Genomic DNA, 25,501 nt, shown 5'->3' on the forward strand with positions numbered 1-25,501 from the left:
ATTCAAAACACCACTGATATTTTTAACTCTGCTTATCAGAGCTTGGATCAGAGTTGTTGCGTGTCGTGAGGCTCGGTTCATGTGTGTCGATAAACACAGAGAGGAGCTAACGGTGTAGAAACAGTGTAGATATCAAAGAAGTTGAAAAAATGACCCAAGATGAAATGAAAAATGTAGTTTTATTTCATGGGAGCTGTAGTTTTTTTTCTGTGCTCATACAGTAACCATTGCTTAACTTCTAAAATCATTAAGAATTCATTCTCTAACAACAGCTGCTGTATTGGATCTGATTTGTCTTAGAATATAGAAGGTAACTCGCAGGAAGACGCTTGATTTTTTATTTTTTTTTTTTAGAGAGACTGATGGAAGAAATCCTGAATGAGAGACGGCATTGAGTTACAAAAGCTAGTGGAACAGAGGCCAGATGTGACGTCACCACTTTGGCTCTCTGAAGTTGTTAAAATGAGAGCATGCAACTACAGTTTCATGGGTTGTTGGCGACTGAAAGATGTAATGTCTTGGCATTAACGTGGATGAAAACAGCTGCAGCTCATTGGTGTCGAAAGTCAGGCGGAAAGAGAGAGGGACGCTGAAGCAACAGTCTGAGCAGACAGAGGGGTCATGGGCTGAGGTGGGCGGAGCTCTGTGCGTCTGGGTTTGAAAGCATTTTATTTAATTTGAGATGTGTCCGAGCTGAGGTGTTAAGTTGCTCTCTGAGCACGAACAGACATCATGACCAGAGGAAGTTTCTTTAGATTTGGGACAAACGTTCACTTGGACTAAAGGATAAAGGGATTGGATTGGATTGATGTTCAAAGGTCAAAGGTCAAGGTTACTGTGACCTTCCATCCATCCCAGTTTTGTGAACCTAATATATCAGGAATTTCTGGCACAGATGTCAATTTGGGATCAAAGATGAACTGATTAGAATCTTGTGGTCAAAGGTCAAAGGTCAGAAAACATTTTTTCGGCCATAACCCAAGAATTTGATTATGACACATTTTTACCACAAATGTCCAATAGGATAAAACGATGACAATTATATCCCAAAGGTTGAATGTCAGCTTCACTGTGACATCATAATGTTCTGCAGAAACACACCAGGCCATCACATTTGGTCGGACACAGAACTGGTGTCACTAATCTCAGGAGCCTGGACAGATCCTCTCTGCTGCTGCTGCTGCGTTGAAGCGTGTGTGAAATTTTCATGTTTTAGAAGTTGAAGCTTCTTTGCAGCGACGTCCATATTTGAAGCATCGTCTACTTTAATGGCTACAACAGAATCAGTTTCACTGGCCAAGCAATGACCTTACACACTAATACAGTAGAAACTAATACAGCAGAGCAACAACAGTAAAGTGAAGGCAAAACATTTGATTAAATTCCTTGTAAGTCTTGGCTGCATATATTATGAGTCTGGACAGACGTGGTTTAAAACTGCAACTTGACAGTTTAATGCCCCTTGCAATGTGGTAATTCAGGTTTCATTCTTTCTGACACGTGAATACACTATAGTACAAGGATGCATTGTGATCATTTATAGTTCAGGTTTTTGCTTTAAGTGTCTCCTTGAGAAACCTTTAACAGCTTCATCTCAGCGTCATAACTTCAGTCATTAAAGACAGTTGTTATCTTCCTTATCTAGCAAATGTGCTCCTCGTTCGCTTCATGGGTGTGTTTGTGTTTTGGTGCCATAGTGAACAACATCCTGTGTTTGATAAGTGACTTTGCATTAATTAAACACCAGTGTCAACTTAACAGCAGTTTCGAAAATGTGTATATAGTCTAGATTTACAGATTAGTTTCAGTGATTATTGATCGAATGCCCTTTCTTGTATTTTATGTTTGTTCATGGCAGCAACTAAATTACTTTCATTATTGATTTATCTGCGCTTTTTTTCTCTGATTAATCCTTTGTTGATTATGTTCTTTCTGATTGATTAGTCAGTTAATCACTTCAGCTCTAGTTGTCTGTATTTACAGGGAGATGCACATTGGAGCCCTGAAATTTACTTAAATCTAAAAAAAAAAAAAAGTGTCAGTTCTAGTTTTGAGTCTGGGCCTCGTCCTGAGGGCTTCAAGTCAAAGCTAAGGGAGCGCTGGCTGCATCGTTCCTCCTGGAGTCATCACATTCCTCCTCAGGACAGGAAGCCCTGACTGAGGACGGCGCCAGCACCCGATGCTTAGCACACTGCCGGTTCAGTTAGCAGTGACGTGCAGGTTACCTCTCTGTTTTCTGAGCAGCAGCATGTTAAGTTGCATGTTTGTTTTCCTCTTCAACAGATCAAGGGTTTCGCTGAGCAGAGCGTCAGTGACGGCCCGCGTAAGAAATGGATGAGCGTGTGTGCGAGCATGTGACGGTATGCGTGGCTGTGTGTTAGTGAGGTCAGCGAGGTGGAGGATGGGCTCTCTGCGAGCAACATGAGAGGGTCAGCATCAGAGTGTTTGCCAGTCTTACTCTGTGGCCCCTGGATGACCTGTCATGATAAGTAATTTACTCTCTTCTAAGGTCATAATACATTAAATCCCAGGCCTGCAGTGTGTGAGCTACTATGACATTTACTTGGATTTAATGACCGTCCTCCAGTTTCAAGCGTGGTTGTTTGCATGTGCAGGATTTGAGAGGGAGGTCAGATTTACCGTCTGACAGAAAGTTCATTGCTGTGCCTGCTGGATAACATTAAGCTTACGCACCGGGCTCAGTGTTGAGTAGCTGCTGCAAGTTTTGTGACTTGGCTTTCTGACCAAGTAACGTGTTCTGCTGAATACACATGCAAACACAAGCCGTGCACACGCCACACATGGAACGTCTGAGCTGATTTCCACAGTGGGGCTGTGGTTTGAAGAGTCTGAGTTTTCACCAGACATGAAAAATAGCCAACTCATGAGTGGGTTGCCAGGTGTTGCTAATGTGAAAGTGTGGTATCTGATGTCATCAGCAGGGACAAATAAGGAGGAAGTGGAACTGCTCGTTCCCATTTCTGGGTGAGCTGACTGTTTGTTTTCTGATGTCACCCGTCTGACTGTCTGTTGGTAGAAAGTGTGACTCACATCTGTATTTGTGGACCGTAGTCAGAGGTCTGGGTGCAGAGAAGCCGCCTCTTTGATTGGATGAAAAGAAGAATGACTAAGGACTCACCTGCCCCCATCCTGTTAACGTGGAGCTCTTCTCACCTGTTGTTCCTCAGCCTTCCACCAGATGCCCTCGCACTTTCCCACCTGTCCCAGTCACCTGACCTTCCCCGCCCACTCACACACCTCTCAGTATCTCAACCTGCATGTTTCACCTGTCACCTGTGTTGTGCTTCGTGCTGTTCATGTAGTGGACTCCTGTTTTTCCCAACTTACCTGTTACCTTCCTGCTTGTAAGCCTTGGTTATCATTTTATTAAACTCACACCTGCCGGCCTGTCGGTGTTTGGGTCTTTCTGCCTGTGTTACGATTTTGCATCATTAAATTTAAATTGACTTAGCAGAGAAATGTAGTTGTATTTTATAATATCCATATTTAGGGATTTAACACTAATAATGGTGACTTTTTTGCCGTCTGCTCACTCTGATTGAAGCCTTGTGTTTTTCTGGGTTAAGACTTTCAATTCTGGTGAATTGCATCTTTGTATTCTGATGTTGCATCAGATTTATAGAAACTGAAACAAACTGTTCACAGTCATGATCGCTCAGTCTGCAGCATTTCATTGTGAGTGTCAGGTACTCTTTATGTATTGGTGTGTGTGTATGTGTGCGGAAAAGTGCATGTCTAGCTACATAATAAATCAAAAGGTCAAATTATTTTTATGCAGTTAGAACTGGCCGGTGTTGGACTGAATGCTATGGCTTCTATTTTTAGGAGGTTGCAGCATGTGCACATTGCACAGATCTGTTTTGGTGTATGCAGTAATGTAACCCGTCTGCAGAGCACATTACATGACATGTGTCACATGTTGGCTCTCTGCAGCTTGCAGACCCACATGGACGTGTTAGGGTTTTATCTCTACCTACTCCTCTTCCCCCTGAGCGTCTGCGGTCTTGAATTGGTGCTCAAACAGTGATGTGGCAACTCTCGCCATGCTTGAGTGACACCACAAACCAACAAGCCAGGTCAACATGTGGGCTGACTGGCATGTTGAAGTATGTCAATTAAATCAAAAAGCTTGTCTTAAAATGAGTCCAACATCCTTATGTACACACTGTTGGCGGTTTATTTGGGTAAATCCTTCATGGAGGTTACAGTGTCTAAGTTTTAGAGAGGTGTTAATTCAGTTATAGGACCAGACATCTGTGCATAGATAAACTTTTATTTATGCACAGATTGCAAAGGTGCATTAGAAAACTGGTGACATTTAAAATGCACTTCTGCACAGTCAGAGGGGATTTTCTAAGGCAAGCAGAGGAAAGCTAACGGCGTCACTTGACAAGCGCCAGGCTGCAGTTAGTTATGTAATCAGCAGCTGGACGCAAGTTTATCCCAAATATGGTCGGCATTGAGTTGTTTTGTTTAAATGTAGATATTGATGATAAAGGACGTCGCTGCATCACTGACTGATTAGTGAGTAATTTTAATGAGGAGTATAGAGCTCTTCCAAAACAGCCTGAGTCTGCATCCACTATATATCACACAGTTTTGTCTCCAAGTTTCTCAGAACCCTGATAACATTCTTCACTACTCGCTTGTTTGTGCATATCGCTGCAGAGGAGGGTGGTTATTCTCAGTGGGTTTCTAGTGGTGATGATTTGATATTAAGCAGTCATTTAATTCAGTATTAATAGCAAAGACATGACTTAATCCAGGTCTTAGTCTAGAGGTTGATTTTCATGGTGTGCAGGAATGAACTGAAACTGAATGAAGGAAGGAAATAAGTGAAACATGCAAAACAACGGGATAATCTCTCTCCTTTCAACAGATTTAACTTGCAACTGCAGAATAATTTATACTTAAAGCCGAGCTACAGACAGTCAAGTTTAAAATGTTCTGTATGTATCTTCATGCAGACAGACGTGTGTGTCAATCTTTGAAATGGTTTCCTAACAGGCAGCAGGCGGAAGTGAAAGCCACGCAGCTTAAAGCACATGTAGTGAGCATCAACAGCCTGAACTTCTGGGCGCCACGTGACTGCAGAGATGAGTTGATTAGTTACCGTAACAGGCTGCTGATGGTGTAATGATTGGTGGAGCATGGTTGTTTACAGCATGATCCAGGCTAAAAACCATGTAGGGCAGCAGTACACCTGGCTGTTCATTAGTTTTTCTTTTGCCTGCAGATATTGAGTAATTTAAAAAGTCCACTCTCTGGCTCCTTGTTTTTCTTCACCAACACAGCATCACTCAGCTTTTCTTCAAATACATTACACCCATACAGTTTCAGTGCGAAGTCCCTGCGTGGTTTGTAGATTTGCACTCCAGAGCCAATTTAAGGCAAATGGCCCAAACAGTAGCAGAGATGATGTCAGAGCCGACCATAAATAGCTCGGTTATTTGTGGCCTAAACGGAAAAGAGGACATTTAGAAGGATGCATTCAATGAGGAAGAGCAGGGATTGTTGAGCTGTAAATGTCAGTGAAATATTTCATCAAATGCTGCAGTGAGTTCAGCGTTAGACATGAAGCAGTTTAGTTAGCAGCTGCTTGGAATAGCACGCTGTGAGCTGAGGCTGAGCCGTCAGTCAGTCACTCGGTGGCCTTCAGGGGCCGTTTGTGTTATTTTTACATTCACTTTGCTCACAGCCGTTTATTCTTAGTGACTTCTGCCACAGGCTGCACAAACTTGATTGACCTTCAACCAAATTTCAAGGTAGCACGTTGGGTAGTGTTTTAGATGAGTTTACTGAATTCTTCCACCATTACAGTGAAAAGAACTGGTTCATAAAGCTCCTGTCTAATGTGGGTCAGCACAGCCGTTTGTCTCTTTGTATTGGACAGTCCAACATTCATTTGAATAAATATTTGATCCATTCACAGTCTGTAAGTGCATCACACACTGTTTTGAAATAGTTCTACACGTGGTTTAGCAGAGGTCTGCCCTGTTGACCTGTCAGTATGCTAAGCTAATGACAGAAGCAAGCAAGGCTGTGCTAATTAGATAATAATGACTCCAAAGCATCAGAGAAGCACTGTGTGGAAGTGGGTTGGGTGCTTTGCCGTAGTTGGCAAAATTACCAACAAAGAAGAGGCTGCGAACCGACTGCAAATCTGGAAATTGGATATTCGATTGGGGCTAAATATACAGAATATACAGTATGTAGATTGCATTCAGATAAGAGCAGTCCAGTGCAGGTATTTTGTTAAACAGCTCATTCACAGGAAAATTCAGCTTCATGTTAGATGATAAATATCAAGTCCTCTGCAAAAAAGTAGAGTCAAAACCTGAAGGCTGCCGGTTCCTGCCTGGAGTTTGTTTGTTGGGGCTGAATGCTAAAGGTGGCGTGTCCACTAAAGGGCATTACAAGGGCTTTAAGGAGACCGGTGCTATTACATAATGTTGGGGCCCATCTTGTAGAACAGTCTAGAGCTAATTACTGGGACAAACAGAGGGGTCAGGAGGGAAATGAAAATGATGAGTCAGCCTACAGAAAATGAATCAGCAACTATTTTGATATTAGATTTTTTTTATTATGTAGATGATGTTTCTTTCTTTTTTTTTTTTTTAACATTTTATAAGCCAAACCAAACCAAATAATACTGAAAACATTCATCAGCTGCAGCCCAACTGTGACCGTTGCTGTTTTGGTTTAATAAAAGCACCAGTGTTTCGGTGAAGCCAGTGCCGACATCCAACATTAAGTGAGGGATGTTGGTGCCACAGAAGATATTTAGACATGTCACATAAGGAAAAGCACAGATGTACATAATAAAGTTGAAAATGCTTGAACTCAATTTAGCTGCTTCAGTTTCAAGGCTCTGGGATTGTTCATGCTGAAAACAGAACCTTCATTAGTGTTTTTCTTTGGAGAAGAAAGGCCATTTTCAGTGCTGATACCAAGACCGTACTTTGAGTAAAACGCACATTTATCAACAGGAAATTTTGAGTTCAAATAGTTGACTGACTGGTTTGTGTTCAATACTTTTGTTTCTGTTTCTCCAACTCATTTATCTGCACAGACACAGTGGACTCAGTCAGTAGCTGTAGTTTACAGCCTCTTGCAGCCGTTTACAAACTACAACGGTGGTTTTGTGGTTGATAAGGTGTTTGACAGGTTTTGCACTCACACTGGTTTCAGTGGAAAAAGACGCCACCTCCACAGGGAGATTAGGATGCGTCACCAGCTCTAATGCTTGTGTCTGGGTCTGTAAGGTTTGCCTTCGTCTTGTTCACCGCTGGTATGTTGGCGTGCAGCCCGGAACAGATGCTGTTTCACACCATGACAGGACCAGGTGTTGTGGTTAAAGAAATGATCACAAACATAAATGTTTAGTTTCGTTCTTCTGTATTTTTCTGTGTCTGTCTCCTCCAACGCTTCTTTCCCATCTTCCCTCTTTTCCTACATATTTCACTTTGCCACTGGCAGCAAAGTAGATAAGATGCTAAGAAGTAGGAAAGTATGTGTTTAACTCTTTCACCCACCATCTCTGTTGATTTTCACCAGCTCCCTGCTCTGTTCCCCTGCAGGTTTTCAGTCCTGATCCCAGTTCAGCTGGTCCAGCCCTCTCCGGTCCTCTGAAGCTCAGCTGTCGTCCGGCAGCGGCATTTTACTCGCCCTTCTTCTTCCTCTTCTTCTTCTTCTTCTTCCTCGTGAGCTGACATGCCTCCAGCGTTGGGTGGGCCTGTGGGGTACACCCCTCCTGAAGGTGGCTGGGGCTGGGCAGTGGTGGTGGGGGCCTTCATCTCCATTGGCTTCTCCTATGCCTTCCCCAAATCCATCACAGTGTTCTTCAAAGACATAGAGGCCATCTTCAATGCCACGCCCAGTCAGGTGTCCTGGATCTCCTCCATTATGCTGGCTGTCATGTACGCTGGAGGTGAGTGGTGTGTGTGTGTGTGTGTGTGTGTGTGTGTGTGTGTGTGTGTGTGTGTGTGTGTGTGTGTGTGTGTGTGTGTGTGTGTGTGTTGAATAAATCACTGTTGATTTGTCCACATTCCTCCATTTCTCCATTTTTTTTTTTGGGTCGATGAATAGTGCAGACGCTGGCACACAGAGATTAGCTACAGCTGAGTAAACTTTGCCAGTGACAGTTGTAATTACAAAATCAATAGTGGCCACTTAAACCTTCCACTTCCTGCAGCTTGTTAAAACACTGTTACTTATATAAGCAATAATGAAGTCACTGCTTTTTCACTTCTTTTTTTTTTATTTATTTATTTTTTTTTAATCCCTACAAGCATCACATCCAAAAAAGAGGCTGACGAAAGTGAAAGAACTTTATATGACATAAAGATATTAGTACTTAACCTGAGCTGTGTGAGATGATGAACATACAGTGATAAAAGAAGAGACCTCTGGAAAAAAATTAGAATAAGAAGAGCTGGATTCATTCATTTTAGGTTTTGAAGTCAGTTTTTATGTAATAATTGTGACATCAAAACAACCTCAGAGGCCATGCAGCTTTGACAATAAAACAATAAAATCAGGAGGGAAAAGTTGAGGCAGAATTACACATTTTATAAATCGTAGGTTTAACACAGTGGAGTGGAAACTGTTAACCCTTCTCAAACGGCTGCTCAGGTGTGGCCTGGTTGCAGCGTCTCTTTCTCCTGCAGCAGAACTGGAGAAAAAATGGTGTTTGTTAGTAAATGAAGTGCAGTTGCCAGAAGAAGACGAGGATCAGTTGATATTTACGTCTGTGGAACTGGTACTATTTTAAGACAGCTCCCTTTGTCAGGGCTTGAGCTTGACTTTCCTGATGAAGCTCTACCCTCCATTTTTCACCCGTCACTGAAGCAAAACAGAAACAAACAAGCCTTCTTTTCTCTGTCTCTCCTTACACTTTAATACTCTCCTCTCTTATCAGTCTCTCCCATCCATCCATCCATCCATTCATTCATTCATTCATTCATTCATTCATTCATTCAGCGCTTTCTCACTGCTTAGAAAAGACTTACTGCTGAAGAGCGGGCTGGAGACAATATGGGAAATGGATACTCTGGAGGACTCGGAAGAGAGAAATGAAAACAATAAGATATTTGTTCTGCTGTAATATGACTAACACTTCTGTGAAGAGCACACCTTGAATTCATGACTACACTATTTTTAATTGCAGGGTTTACAGTGTGCCTCAGCAGAAGGCACAAAAACAACACAACTGAAACAAAACGCAAAGGGGAAAAAGTAGCTAGGCTTTACAATCAGAGAAAAAGTGAACAACTGAATCTGCAGTTACTTTATGAGAAGTCGTTGCTGTGGTGTTTGGTTCCTCTCAGTGAATATTATTTTACTGCTTTGGTGTGTAATCATCTCCGTTTTTGAAAATTGTTGTAATTGCTCAACTTTTCCCCATTTTCCCTATAATGAGGCTGAGAGAGCACAACCAAGCAAACATCTCTGTAAACAACCAAGATATATTAACATGGTGTAAATATTACACAGCACAGTGGTTCCCAGCCTGTGGGCTGACAAATCATTTGCAGAATTAAACAGAATTAAAAGGAACTGAGTCAAGAGACAGACATTGAATTGACAAGTGATCTCTTCACTGTCAAACAAAAAGAAAAACTGAGCTTCCTCTGCTCTCAGTTCAGTCCTAAATGTTCGATTGTTATCATTAAAATGTAAAGTGTTCTTAGAACATATTATTTTGCCTCTGTATCATTTTTGAGATTTTCAATTGGCTCTCGAGTTGGAAAAGGTTGGGAACCACTGACATAGTATATAGTTAATTACAAACCTAAAGAGATGACTGCACAAATAAACATGTTGTAGAAGTATGTTATTGTTTTCGGTGACCGTTCTCTGGTTGCATTTCTTCGTTTTGTATCATAGTAAACTGAACATCTTTGAGTTGCTGGTCGGACAGAACAAGACGCGAAGACGTCAACTTTGGCCTCTTTTTCTCAATTTTGTGTCAACTAAATGATTAATCAGTAAAACAATCTGCAGGTTCATCTATAATGAGTATGATTAGAGGAGGGCCGTTAGAGCTGTGAATACAAAATGTCATTGGAATCCAACAAGTTTGGAGTTTGGATGCACTTTTCCATTCAAGTGAATGGGAACGGCTGCTGGAGTTGTGAAGTTATTTCACTGATAATCGCAAATGTGAACCTGCAGGTGGCGCTAGTGGTAAAGTCAGAGCCATGAAGCAGCCATGAGCGTCTGCACAAAATTTCATGTCCATCCAACTGATAGTTTTTGAGATATTTGGTCCTCTGTAGAACCCGAGGCCCCTACAGTCTGCACTGCTGCTTGATTTAACAACAGCCTCTGCCTCACATTTGATCATTTGAAAACAAGCAGCTCTTGCACTTAATGACCCCTTTTTATTAGCGCTGCTGCAACAACGACTTTTCTGTTTAGATGTTAAGGAAGGAAGGAAGAGAAAGACTGATCCAGTTTCAGGTTAGGTAAGGTCTGGTTAGGTTTCAGGTCAGGTTTCTCTCTTTCTGTCTCAGGACACAAAGCAAGTTCTTTCCTCACTTTCTCCGCTCTTGTGCGTTTAACCAGCCAAACCCCCCCCCCCCCCGTTCAACTCCATCATCTCGTTTTTTCTCTGTCTCTGTGTTCGTCTGAATCCTCAGCTCAAATCTCTGTATCTAAAAACGCTTTCTGCTCCTTCCACTTACTCATTCATCCTCTCCAGAGCTGCGTACCAGACTGCAGTCGTGTTCAGGCGGTTTAGGCATTTAAGAGAGGGAACTGCCGAGGGAGGAACGGGGTGGGGGTGGGGGTGGGGGGGGTGGGGGGGTGGGGGGGGGGGGGGTGGGGGGGTGGGGAGTTGCGTAACAGGAGCCAGATGTTGAAGTAGTTTCTTTTTTTTATGTTCTTATTGTTTCACAATTCATTCTTAACAAGCGTTACGCCTCCTCCCACTGTGGTACGAAGGAAGTCATAGGACTCAGCGGCCAAACCTGGGCATAAATTACCATAATACTCACTCTCTGGTTAAACGTGAGGCAGAGCACGTATACACACTGAGGTAAAAAAAAACCTCACGTATTCATTCATTGAGGTTTGATGACGTCAGGGGACAGCTGACTAATAGTGTGAGCCAGTTAATGCACATGATGCTCTGCACGTAGGTGGAGGAGAAGAAGATGAAGGAAGAGAGAGTCTGGCTTTTACTTTATCCATTAAAATGAGCTGATTGAGGGATTTTCTTCTCTTCCTTTGGAATAACCTGGTTTTCTACATGAATCAGCCATAAAATGTGATCTGATCTTCACCTGAGTCACAAGTATAGTGTGCTTAAACTAATATCAAACAAGTATTTATAATCCTGCTTTACTGAACAACCATTAAACATCCACAGCACTGGTGGAAAGAGTAAGTGAATCCTTGGATTTAATCGTAATTCTTTGGCTCCAAGAAGCTGAAACCAGCTCCTCCAGTAGCTGCAGATCAGACCTGCACAGTGTTCAGGAGGAGCTTTGGAGCATTCTTCTTTCCGAGCTGCTTCAGCTCAGACAGACAGTCTGCAGTAGGTTTATTTCGATGTTTAGGGTCATTGTCCTGCTGCGTCACCCAGCTTCTCCTGAGCTTCAGCAGGCAGAGCCACCCCGACATTGTCCTTTTAGAGACCTTCATAAACTTGGGAATTCATTTTCCCCTCGATGATGTGGAGCCGCCCGAGTTCTTGGTAGGACTCCATGCTGCGAGGCCTACGTGTGGTCGGCTCATGAACAGAGATGTGAACCAGCTCCACTGATTCCTTTAAGCCTTTAGCTGTTTCTCTGAGCTTCTTTGTTGCGTTACTGATCATTCTGCGTTGTGGTTCTGGAGTCATCTTTACTGGACGTTCACTTGTAGGGAGAGTAGCCACAGAACTGAATCATCTCATTTATAGACAGTTTGTCTGACTGTGAATGGATATCTGAGCTCTTTGTAATGACCTTTCTACTTCATACAAATCAACAACTGTTCTGAAATCTTCTTTGTGAGCCATGTTTCACATCAGATGTGTTGAAGGGATCACATACAGTTTCCAGCTGTGAATGTTTGAATGACGATGTGTGTTATTAGTTAAAATAGATTGTGTTTGTTGATAATTGTAACTTGGATGAAGATCTGACCACATTTGAAGACAAGTTTATACATAAATGGTAATTCCACAAGGTTCACTTACTTTTTCTTGCCACTGTGGTGAACACTAACAAACCTAGAAACAACACTGGAAAGAAGATAAAGATAAAAGTGAAGGGAAGACAAGATAATAAGATAATAAAAAGAACAGTGAGTCAGGATCGTCAGTCATTTATACTCTCTCCTGTAGGTAAAGACACCACAAGGGAGCTGTATCACAATTATGGTCACAAAGTTAAATGTACTAACGTATAATGTTTGTCACAAAGTACTGAATCGATTTGCAGAGAACTCAGTGGGGGGATGGGGCCTGGGTCAGGGAAGAACCCATGTGATTTTGATGCAGATCCAGTTAAAGGGGCAGCTCCAGGAATAATTTATCACTTTGTTTTTGTCATTATCTCATAAAATAATGTTTGGATGTTGATGTAAGAAAATCAGACATATTAATGGTGTATAGATCTGTGAGATTTCACAGTTCTGTGCAGATCCAGATAATAATCTGGATCTCTACTGAGGGCCAGTCTAGTTTGAGGTACATTGCCCAGCAGAAGCTGAGTAAATGTGTAAAACAGGCATTAGGTAATGATCTTTTATAATTCCCCATGTGTTTTAATTCCTGGTGTGTATTTAAGTTTGGTCTTTGTGATAAAGGAAATTTCACAGTGTCATGATGACTCTGTAAATTCATGGAAGTGAAGAAAAGTAGCCTTGCTAACCCCCTCTTCCTTCCTTTCCTTCCCTGTTGTCACAAGTTTTCAATGAGCTTCAGTATCCTGTCTTTCTTGTGCAATATTTGGAAAATCTGGGAAATCCAGCAGGTCAGACAGACGGACACGAAGCATCTTTATTCAGTGTTTCCCCTGGAGTTTAACCCTCTAACAGCAGGTCAGTCAGTTATCCTGAACGCACTTGGTAAAGGGAGCATTTGTTGTTTTCTTCTTTCATAGACCAAGTCCTGTCAATGGGTTCTGTGCTGATTGAAGTTGGCGACTTTTAGCTGATCAAGCAAAGTCAGGAGCCTCATTTATGAAAATGATGATATATGATAAACAGACTCTAGTCAAAGTCAAAATACACACCACTCTCTACCATTTTGTTGTCACGTACAAGAACAGTGGTCTCCTCTGCCTGTTGAACTGGAGCGTCTTTCTCGGGGGAACTCTGAATTGGCAGTGTGCAGTAGTTTGGGAAAGATAAACAGAGGGCTCCTCCACAGCTCAGTGGCTCTCAAAGTGTTTAAAGTTGCTTCAGTAAAAAAAGCAGTAAACTAGTAATGATGCCAAGAGCCTGGCGCAAGTTCATCTGCTCATAGTGGAGTTAGATTTGGTGCTTTGTACATTTTTAAAATGTGTTCTTTGAGGTAGCTTACTGTTGAGCAGATAAACAGGTTGATGTATCTTATTGTTTTATTCAGCACTTAACTTTCTGGGAGTCATATTGTGTCATTTAAACAGCGGTGTATGTAACTGCAGTGAGTCAAAGTGCTTTACAGTCGCACTTATGATGCAAAACCATGAAGAATAACACCATACAGACTCCTTTCCTAGAGGAAATCAATGTCTATGTCTGCACATTGTCGCACTCTTGCGCTGTGCTCAGACACTTGGCGGAGACGTACCTTTGCCCGTTTTCTGGGGTGGGAAATTTTCCCTGAGCTTGGCAACTTTGGCACAAAATATACATCTTTATCCTCTTTTCCACAAAGAACTTGGTTCTAATTTTGGTTCCTCGGCCAGAGTTCCCACAGCAAAAAGATCTTGTGAAACTTTTCCACACCAGTTTTAAACACAGAAAAAGGAAAATGCAGACACAGAAACCACCAAACATGGACTACTGACTGACATGAGGAAATCCAGACAATTCAGATTCTGCAATACTATACCGTATAACTCCAGTAAGCAGTCTGGAAAAAAGCTGAACAAGAGGATTATGAAACAGAATTGGCCCGTCACTTGCTCCTAATCCTCACGGCTTTTGAGGTGTGGTGGAACTACAAACACAAACATGTTCCTTGATTTTGTTGTTGCTCTGATTTCAGGAGGTTATGTTGGGGGGAAAAAAGTGTCGGTCACTTCACGTAGCAGCGGTCACAGCTTCACTGAGGGGGGGCGTCGACATCCGACTTCTCTCGCTGACTTTTCTTGTGATCTGTGGGATTTCTCTGTGTGTAGGAGTGAAACAGAGCCTGTGTGTGTGTGAGGAAAGACAGATGTGTGTTTGTGCATGAGTGTGCACCAGCTTGTCTTAATGCAATAAGTGTTTGGGCTTATGGGATATTGATGTGATTAACCATGGCCTGGAGAGGGACAGTTTAGATGTATGCCCATCTGAAGGACAGAAAGAAAAAACACAATCAGAATTGGATTCTCAGTGTACAACATAAATCCATACAATACACAATTAAACTCTGTCCAACTGTTTTACCATAAAGTCTAATTTTATGAGAGAGATGTAAGAGATGTAAATTCAATGAAGTTTTAAAAGTGAGGTCATAGTGGTTGTTTTGAACTAAACTGCATTATATTCAGAGGTGTTCCTAATATTCTGACCCCTCATGTACATAAGCAGGGAGAAGGAAATATTAGAAACACCTCTCAGTATATTCCAGTCCAGTACAATAGAGAATATTATAAATATATTATAAATATTGTAAATATTATAAATGTATTATATATTAAAAAGGGGTGGAGACAGGAAACGTTAGCTTAGCATAAAGACTGGAAACATGTGGAAACAGCTAGCCTGCCTCTGTCCGAAGGTAAACAAACCCAACATCCGGTAAATCTAAAGATCACTAATTCACTCTGTTCTAAAATGGTCAAGCTGTGGTTTTACGGGAGGTCACGTGCCGGGGCCATTTCAGTGAAGAAAAATAGTTTAGCATGGCGCACCACCATAGTTTACGTGTGAAGAAGTCGATCGTGACGCACAGCAAACCCCAGTGTGATCCCAGCCCTTCACTTCCTGTGGTCTTTATAATAAAGGCTAAACATGCTCCAAAGAATAGATGTAAAGCAGAAATAACATTAAAGGCAGATATTGTGACCTTTTGACAGAGCCAGGCGAGCTGTTTGCCTCTTCTTCCAGTCTTTATGCTAAGCTAAGCTAAGCTAACCCTCTCCTGGCTCCAGCCTTATATTTACCATATAGATATGAGTGGTTTTGACCTTCTCGTTGAACTCTGCTTAAGAAAGTAAACGAGAATTTCCCAAAACGTCAAACTATTCCTTTAAAGGCCGGGAGGTCTGTGAGAGATGTGACTGGTGGACAAATGGGAAGTATTCTCAGTAACTATTGGGGCAAATCCAATCAGCTGTTTCTCCTGTCCCGCCTTCTGTTTTGTGTCTAGTCGGACTGACTCATCAGCACCAGCTGCTCCTCTCCCTCATACACTTCACATGGCTGCTGAAACTGAGCACTAGCATTCGCTCTGTAACAAATGTTTTACAGAATAAAATCTAGAAGACTGTAAAAAAGTATGAATGCTAAAATAAGACAAAGGAATAACGTTAACTCGCTCTCTTGTGGATGCTCTGTCAGTGTAAAGCGGAGGACAGTGTTGTTCTTTCTTTCACGGAGAGAAAGAGAGCAAATGATGAAGGGAGGGGGAGAATGAATCGTTTATATAATATCTCTGAGAACACTGCTCACTGCTCTCTTTGTGTTTTGCCAGACAGCAAGAAAGACTGTCACTACTGATTTGTTTATGTGCGCGCGAGTGTTGAGGGGATGCAGATTCGAGCCCGTCCTCGTGCAGGTTCAGCTGCAGCGAGCCCAGTCTGCTGCGTTATCACCTGTTTGACTGCGACGTAGAAACCCCGCCACCCCAAAGGTGGCAGCCCACCAACGGGGGGGGCTCCGTGCCAGGCGGTCAGACTCGTGGTGACAGGCAACACAGAAACGAGGTGTCTGAGAGAGGTATTTAGCGTTTGCGTGAGTGAATGCTCGTGCGTCCAGAGCGCCCCCGGCCTTCGTGGTCAGCTGCCAAGTTTTCAAGGGCAAAGCCACCATAGTCTGTGTGAGGGGCCCGGGCTGGTTGTGAGGACATGGTAGTGACCTCTGAGATCAGTCAGTGTCAGATTTTCAGTTTCAGTGTTTACCCAGCTTCTGTCACACATTATTAGGCCCCCCACTCAATATCGATTGATCTGCTGACTATCATCTTGATTATTTGTTATTATGCTGATTAAGCACCGCCGTCTCCAAAACTATCATACAGTTCAATCAGCACCTCTCTACAAACATTATAACCTTCATGGAGGAGGATTTATGGCAGGACTGTATTAATTTTAGCGATTTGATGATGATGTATCAAATATATAATAGAGAAAAACAAAGTCTCGCATTTACTGACTAGAGATGTTTAGCGTCTGGACTGAGGCGGAGAGAAGAGGTGATCAACAGGAGAAGACACTTAGAGGAAGAAGTGTTGACAGTGTCCTGCAGACCAGTCGAACACAGAGCTGCTGTATGGATTCTTCAGGCCTTTACTTTGTATTCACATCCAGCAGAGCCAGTGTCAGCCTGGATCCATGTGAGGGCCCATTCATAGTGAGGCTGGCACGCAAGCTGAGACACGTGGACGTCAACACTCCTCCTCTCCCTGTGCACTCCTCTCCTCACCTCTCTCCTTTCCTCGCCTCACTCCTCTCCTCTCCTCTCCTTCCTTGTCCTTTCCTCTCCTTTACTCCCCATCCTCTCCTCTCCTCTCCTCTCCTCTCCTCTCCTCTCCTCTCCTCTCCTCTCCTTATCTCATAGTAAAAATATGTTCAATACCTTGCACTGGCTGCCTCCCTCCTCCTCACCCATTTACTCCCTGTGACCCTTTTCTGTAACCTCCATGCAACGGACGCTGTTACACAATCGGTCGCTGTCCCGCTTTTTATTTTTGCCGTCATAGCTCCACCTGCTGGTGAACGGGTAAAATGGTGAGCTGATAGAACAACATTGTGTTTGCTATGGTAACAGGACTAATAAAGTTTGACAGACATGTGTGTCTTTGTACAGCTGCTTTGTTGGAGCTGACCTTGTACAATGATTCACTGAGCCACAATGATAAATAATTTATTATCGATTGTTTATTTCAGAAGGATTATTTCAGATTAAAATAAAAGGATTTGATGCTTTTCTTTAGATTATGACTGCAAACTGAAAATCTTTGGGTTTTAGACGATTGAATGGTCAAAACAAGACATTTCAAGCCCTCACTTTGGACATATTATGGTGGCGTCTGTCACATGTTGCAGTAAAACCTGTTGTAAGATTCATCACTGCTGTGATCGTTGTCACTAAAGTTGATTTATCTGTCCTCCATCTCGCCCCTCTCTTCGTTCTCTCCAGGTCCGATCAGCAGTATCCTTGTGAACAAATATGGCAGTCGGCCAATCATTATACTCGGTGGCTGTCTGGCAGGGTCGGGGCTGGTCACGGCCTCCTTCTGCAACACTGTGGAGCAGCTCTACTTCTTCATAGGAGTAGTGGGAGGTCAGTGTTTCACCCACTTCTAACATTAATGTTCCCTTTGAAGTTTATGTCATGTGATATATGTGTATGTGGCTTTTTTATCTCTGGGAATTCACTGATCACTGTCTTGTGTTAAACTCTTAATAAATATTGAATGGTGTTAGTCATGAATATATGATGTTATTAAAGAATAAAAGAATTTAATTCAATATTTTCCTCTCTTAACCCTCATTTTCTGCCCCCTCCTCCCTCCCTTCTCTGCTCCAGGTTTGGGACTGGCGTTCAACTTGAATCCAGCCCTCACTATGATCGGTAAATACTTTTACAAGCGTAGACCCATCGCCAACGGCATCGCTATGGCAGGCAGCCCCGTCTTCCTGTCCACCCTGGCTCCTCTCAACTCCTGGCTCTATGATGAGTTTGGGTGGAGAGGCAGCTTCCTCATCCTGGGTGGACTTCTGCTCAACTGCTGCGTGGCCGGCTCCCTGATGCGCCCCATCGGCCCCAAACCTCAGCCCGCAAAGCCCGACTCGGAGGCAGGTGAGGCCAAGGCGACGGATTCAGTGCAGCCGCAGCCTAAGAAGACAGTCATGCAGACCATCAACTCCTTCATCGACCTGACACTGTTCAAACACCGCGGCTTCCTGCTCTACCTGATGGGCAACGTTGTCATGTTCTTCGGCCTCTTTGCACCGCTTGTCTTCCTCTCTAATTATGCTAAGAGTACAGGAATCAGCAAAGAAAAGGCGGCCTTCCTTCTGTCAGTGCTGGCTTTCGTTGACATGTTTGCCCGGCCCTCCATGGGCCTGCTGGCTAACACCAAGTGGATCCGGCCTAAGGTGCAGTACTTCTTTGCTGCAGCCGTCCTTTACAACGGAGTGTGTCACGTGCTGGCGCCGCTGTCGGTGGACTACACTGGATTTGTGGTGTACGCCATCTTCTTTGGTTTTGCATTTGGCTGGCTGAGTGCAGTGTTGTTTGAGACACTGATGGACCTGGTGGGAGCTCAGAGGTTTTCTTCAGCCGTGGGTCTAGTCACTATAGTGGAGTGTGCACCGGTGCTGCTGGGCCCACCACTAACAGGTAAGACATCCAGCAAGCCTCAGAGGGAGGGGTGAAGGTTGTATTTATTTGTATTTTAAACAGCATAAATCCTCCTTTTCTCACTTCAACACCTGCACTAGTTACAGTTTGGGGATCAGCCTGATGTGACAAATTAAATACTTTAAAGGTCCCATATTATATAGAGGTAGATGTCCATGTGTTTTTGATTATAAAGCAGGTCTAGGTTCTTTATTAATACTGTGAAAGTATCAAAGCCTCAGAAACTGAGCCTTAAAACCAGCTGTCAGCACATCTGGAACTTTGTGATGTCACAACAAAGCAGTCACTGCTCTCAGCCGTGCCCCAATCCCCGCCCACCTGGACCCACCATCCAACCTTGCAGGATTTGGTTTCTCTGAGTGTTTACTGAAATCTGCTATATTTTTATTAGATCACGCTGAAAACATAGCCAATCAGAGGAGAGGCTCAGTCAGCCTCTCTTCTGATTGGCTGACCTGTTGTATAGAGCTCCAGAGAGAAACCTGAGAGAGGAGATGTAAAACTACATTGAGATGGTTTTTGGTTCTTAAAACCACAAATATATCTTCTTATGGACATCAACACTTTAAATAAAACGAGTTTAAAATATGGGACCTTTAATATTTTCTCTTCATTTCTTGCTGCAGATATTAAATCTGAGTCTCTCTCTCTCTCTCTCTCTCTCGTCCACCTCCAGGTACTTTCTATAACTACTACAACAACTATAATTACACCTACATAACCTGTGGCATCATCCTCATGATTGCGAGTGTGTTCCTCTTTGTGGGAATGGGCATCAACTACCGCCTGCTGGAGCGAGAGAGGAAAGAGGAGGAGAGGAGAGAAAGAGAGGAGGCCAAGGAGGAGCGTGCTGCCATGTTGGCACCTCCCTCTCCTTCTAAATCAGATGAAGAGGAGAACAGCATACCGGCCGCTGTCACACTGGATGAGGTTGCCAAGATGGATGAGGACACGGTGTAGGGAAGAAAAAAAAAACGGACTCGAGAAGGACGCACTCTTGGCATGACACACTTTGCAGAAACACACACAAAAGTTGCAGTTACTCAGTACAAACCACACACTGTCTTTGTAGAGTGATAATACCCTTGTACACAACCCTGAAGCCATAGAAACAAAGATTTTTATCATTAAAAACTGAGACCTGTTGCTGTGACGTGAAGCTTAGCCGACCGTAAAGTTTCGTCAAGCAGCGTTTCACTGCGTTGATACCTCTAGTTCCGGTATTTGACGTGCCTTTGCTAAACTCAAGTCCTCCAGGAGCACACGCATCGCTTATGTAAACACCAGATAGACGCACAACAGACAGAATGACTGTAGGATAATAGTCCAACAAACTAATGAGGACTTTACTCTCAGGGTCTTCTTGCGAATTGCAAAACAGCACGTTTTGTTACAGGACTTAAAGATGCTGAGTATGTCCCCCTCTCACTCTGCATACACACACTTGCGTTGCTTCACTCCTCAAGGGCTGGACATAAATTAAAAGGACACATTTGTAGTATTATAAGTACAATGATAGTATATCTATCTGTTCACATGTTAGGGAGAGTTAATTACATTTCCTGTTTTTCTTTAATGCAGATTTATGCAGTAGAACACAAAAAATAACAACTATAATAAATAATAAACTTTTGAGTTAAAGAATTCTGAACTTTCATGACTACACAGGGAGACGTAATGTTGACGACAGCCGGAATATTTTTTCACCTTTAGTCGAGAATATTAAACTGAGAAATGTTTAAAACACAAACATGGTGGAAAGTAAGGAAGTTGAAAACTAACGTAGGAATGAAACTAGACGGTTACAATGCTACTTACCTGCGGTGTAGAAAGCACTGTTAATAGTGTGCTTGTACATACATGTGTTAAATTAACTGTGTGTGTAATTTTGTATCATACACCCTCCAACCAGAGCAGCTGGTCGCACAGTTTTATTGACAAATGACGAGATGCATTTGAACAAAACAACAACAATAAAACCGGTCACACAGTTGTGCTTGTCTGCCCCGCAGGTTTATCTGCTGTGCAACCAGCAGGAAGAGACGACTCACAGTATTAAATGGCACCACACGCTGGTTTGTGGAGAATAACCACATAGATGGCTGTACTGTGTGTGTGTGTGTGTGTGTGTGTGTGTGTGTGCGTGCGTGAGATTTGAGCCGCCCATAGCGGTGCCAAAATAGGAATCACACAAAACATCCTAATTTTTCGTCTTTTCGGATGGTAGGACTTGCAGCACCTCGTAGTGTTATTTCTTAAATTGTGAGTAACACCTTGTAGTTTACAATAATATCAACAAACCTTTGAAAATAATCTATTTTAGCTCCGTGTATAATGACAATCTGACAGCAAGTAATCTTTTTAATGGATTTGTAAGCAGATGTGTTTGGAGAAAAGGAATGTGTGTGTGTGTGTGTGTGTGTGCGTGTGTGTGTGTGTGTGTGTTTGAGAGAGAATGAGAGAAACAATGTGTGTTTGTTCCTTTCAGACAACAGTTAAACTGTGGTCAGGTTTCATCATTTCACTTGTTTGAAATTCAGCAGCTGCACTATCAGCATCTCTGGGCTGAGCAGAATGTCTCATATCAGACCCTCAGTGTTTTACTTTCACATCTATCACAGATACTCAGCGATTAATTCTGCATTGATCGGTGACTGGGTTTACTGCCAGCATGAACTGCAGGCATAAGAAACTCCTGTTTGAGGACAGTTTTTTTGTGTGCAGAGGACATGAGACATGATCGCCCTCTTCAGCCTCAACAAACTTTCCTTTTTTTCATTATGGGGAAAATAAATGGAGGTTTTAAACAATTCAATATTTGGTATAGATCTTTTTGATTTAAATGCTTTATTAATCTAATAATGTTGCTTGGTTTGATAGAATGAAACGGTGGTTCTGAAGGAAGGCTCACTATTTTCCTTTTTTTTTCCACACTACAGACTGTGATCATTTCTTTAAGTGGGAATAATGTGTAGACTTGGCTTCCTGAAAATACTTTAAAGGATTAGTCAGCTGATGTTCTGTATTTTTCCTATTGTCAATAAATGCCTTGAAAAGACCAAAACCTACAATGAATTGATCCTGCTAACAAGTAGGGCTCTGCAACTGATTATTATATAATTGTAATTAAGTTCCCCAAGTACAAGATAATATAATTATTTGTCCCAACCCCAAACATATCCAGTTTATTGTCATAGCAAATATTTACATTTGAGAATTTGAACCTGTGATTTTTTTCAAAAATGAAATTATATATTTTTGAATTACTTTTAAAGATCTTCAGTAGGAACCACTGGACAAGGTAGAAAAGCACAGAAGTATTGAGAGAATTTAGAGTTTTGGTCTTCTCATTGGATTTGCTGACAATAAAAAAATATAGAATATGACCTGCTTTATCCTTTTAGTGACGTGATGACAATTCTGATCAAATGAAAGATTAAAAATGTTTTGTTTTTGTTTACGGTGAGCTGCTGCAACATCTCTCTTCACAGAGAAAAGATGTCTGATTGCGCGAAGCAATAAGGCGACAGCCAGGGAGGCAAATCATGTTTTCCGTTTAAGTGGGAATGTAAATTAATGTGTTGAAGGATGTACGTTTACACTGTATTCTGCCTTTGTCTTTTTGAAAGTTCTCTCAGTAATTCTACAATGACCAAATGTAAGTATTAGTTTCAAACCAACTACTTACAAAATATAATTTGTCTAAATGTTATTTGATTTTGACAGAAGTCACTTTGTTGTTTAAAGGTATTGTTGATACCAATGGGAGAATAGTTTCTATTGCGCTACCTGAAGTATTCACTGTCCATGTATTTGATTTTTAAGTGGATCCCTGTTTGGGATGATAGACAGGTCCGTGTTTCAGTGGGAATAGACAGGCCTGCTGCCTCTGTGTCCACATTCCCCTGCTCTAAACCCAGTTTTCCTCGGTTACAACAGGCTATCAGGTCTAATTCAGAACTGACTAAAACCTTCAGTTATTTTGCTTTTGAAATGAGTAATTGAAAACAAAAGGTGACAAAACCATGTCACTGAAAAACTTCATGTTAGTGTTTTTCTGTGCAGGAACTTTTACAGTAAACGGTACTGTACCCAGCCACAGCACCTTTTTGTGTTTAAATAAAGAACAAATCAATGTATTAAGTTTCTGAAAAATAACTTTTTTCTTTTAGTTGCAGTAGATGTTTTTATGTTTGTACAGTGGGCTCCAAACGTCTGAGACCACTTTTGGACCCCACTGTATGTGTGAAGTGTTAATGACTGTTGAATGAATGAATAAACGGTTTTTAAAACAAAACTCCCTCCATTTGTTTTTGTTCTGTTGAAAAATCTGATCTTTACTTGAGCAGCAACTGGAGAAAACACACAGATACATTTACACTTACAGTATAATTACACTTTATAAAATTCATTACAGCAGTTTGTGACAATAGTTGGACACTAGGAAATATTTATTTTCTCTCTTGTCTGGAAATCAATATAATGTGGGGCTAACATGCTAGCTGCCACTTAGCTTAGCATTATAACTGAAAACTGCTAACCTGGCACCATCAAAAGCAAATCAAATCCTTTTGTGAAAATGTATATAACTCACTAATTAACACATTAAACACTATATATCTCGTTTATTTATTATGTTATCCCATTTTAGGTGCAGCTATGTGCCCGGCTACATCCTGGATAAAAGCAGTAGCTGTAGTCAGGTGAGAACGAGCGAAAAACGTTCTCGATCTGGCGCTGCACGTTCACGAGTGCGTTCATTGTGTGCACATCCTCCTAAACTTTGATTTATCAGTCAAACTGTTGCTGAGTGACTCTCAGTGCTGCAACATGGAGACAACAAACATTTACAAGGTCTTTCACCTGCATTTATTTAGGTTTGTTATTGTGAGTTTACTGTGTGTGCAGTCACCACTGAAGTGATCACACACTCATCAACCTCATATCATTGTACAGGCTTTATATCTGAGATGAATTCAAGATGTTGCTGACTGAGAAGAGGAGTGCATTGAGGTGAGGGATCAAGGTGGAGCTGCAGAGGAGCAGACTCAGCTGATGGAGATTCACACCCACAGATCAATTCTTTAAATCATGTGTCTGGTAATTTCCATTGAGTTGTATTGATATAAGACACAGACGGTAAAACAAGCTGCTGCCACTGCCCCAGACAAAGTGACGAGAGACGAGGAAGTGACGTCCTCACTGATGAGATGAGACTGTCTCTCAGCATCTTATCACTTATTGTAATACATTTAAAAATCTTTAAATCTCTTCTCTGGTCATTTCCTTACAGGGAACAAGCTACAACCACTGCCCCAGTGACAGAAACATTACAACTGACGAGGAAGTGTCGTCCTCACTGATGACCTGCCTCAATGAGAGGACTGAGTGCATTTTCATTTTGACCCCTACAGAGCGCAGTGACATGTAGATGTAGATGCAGTGGCCTGAGGGCTGTTTGTTCATTATGTTTAAATACTGTCACTGCAGAGCAGGTTCAGTCTTTGAAAATCATCATTTTAATATGTTGGTAGATGAGTACACACGAGTATGTGAAAATGAAAATGCAAAATGGAGTACTGCATTTTCTTTTTAAATGATACTTAACTAAAGCGTCCTGTGGGAAGTGGGGTCACATGACTGCTGGGCTGAGGAGCACAGGTGGAGAGCTGGGCAGCTCACACAGGTGTCTTGAGTTTTCTTTGTTCTGTGTCCTGAGCTCATTCTCTGTTTGTCCTTCAGCTGAGCTGCTCTCACCTTTGTTCCTGAGTGAGTCGATTATTTCATTATATTTCCTCAAGTCATGTGTGTTTTGTTGTTAAGTGGTACATTTAATCTCCTTGGTTTGTTCTCCCATGATTATATATTTAAAGCGATAATGTATGTACTGATTTTGATTTAGAATTGTTTGTTGATTTATTCAGGATAAAGTGATAGAATTTGACCTGTATGTTCGCTTCCTTTCATTTGTAGACATGAACCACTCACACCTGACTGACTGCAAGCAAAAGATTAAAAACCTTCAACTGGAACCTGCTTGTCCTGCTTCGCTCCCATTCATTCAGTCCAGTGTTTTATCCTAGAACACATACATGTGTCAGAAATCTCAATTCTATCATGGATTTTTTTTCAGTTTCAAGTTTATATGATGATTCTCTTGAAGTCTTCTACAGGCTTTTGTAATGACCTTAATGTTTAAAATTTAGTCTGTTATTTTTCTGCACCAGATGCTTTGAGGACAGACCACTATAATCATGGACTGGACGCTACAATCATAATCAGGATTGTGCATTTAAAGGAGAACCGACCCTCTGACAGAACTCACTGTTCTTATTCCTGAGCCTCAGAACAGTTTGGTCAATATTAGTGAACATGCAGCTCTTCACTGAAGTTAGAAACCAAAGAAAACATTAATATTCGATGTCGACCTGGTTTGCTCTTTAACAGTGAACGGGGCTCTGATGCTGTGAGGCCAGAAAATGTTTATATCATTTCTTGGCCCAAAATGAGATTCAAATTTCAAACTTTGTGCCCAATTTAAAGCCAAATGAGACGTTAGGAGGAACACAACACAGCTACTGTAGATTATAGGGTCAGCACGGTCACTCATTTAATTTCAGCTGCAGATGATGAGAACAAACCTTTGACTTCTTTAGTCGATCGCTCCAGAGTCTGTTTTTCTGCTGTGTTTGTTCATTTGCTCTCAATGTGAGTGATTCAATTAAAGACTGATGCATTTCCTGCATTAAACATTTTCATTGATCAC

The 25,501-nt window shown here is 42.0% G+C and overlaps 1 protein-coding gene across 2 annotated transcripts in view; it reads left to right on the forward strand.

Moving 5' to 3' along the window:
- LOC139621154 (monocarboxylate transporter 1-like) overlaps positions 1-23,032 on the forward strand; it is a 28,608-nt gene extending 5,576 nt beyond the window's left edge. For both annotated transcript variants that reach the window (XM_071477454.1, XM_071477455.1), the window contains exons 2-5: positions 7,602-7,951; positions 17,509-17,652; positions 17,899-18,714; positions 19,412-23,032. In XM_071477454.1, coding sequence (XP_071333555.1) covers positions 7,735-7,951; positions 17,509-17,652; positions 17,899-18,714; positions 19,412-19,695 — 1,461 coding nt within the window. In that variant the 5' untranslated portion in view covers positions 7,602-7,734 and the 3' untranslated portion in view covers positions 19,696-23,032. The remainder of the gene's footprint in view (positions 1-7,601; positions 7,952-17,508; positions 17,653-17,898; positions 18,715-19,411) is intronic.
- Positions 23,033-25,501: the final 2,469 nt, after the last annotated feature.

Source organism: Trachinotus anak, unplaced genomic scaffold, assembly GCF_046630095.1.
Source record: "Trachinotus anak isolate AG129_WGS33_773 ecotype Australia unplaced genomic scaffold, CSIRO_AGI_Tana_v1 ptg000004l, whole genome shotgun sequence".
In the NCBI taxonomy this organism is placed as follows: Eukaryota; Metazoa; Chordata; class Actinopteri; order Carangiformes; family Carangidae; genus Trachinotus; species Trachinotus anak.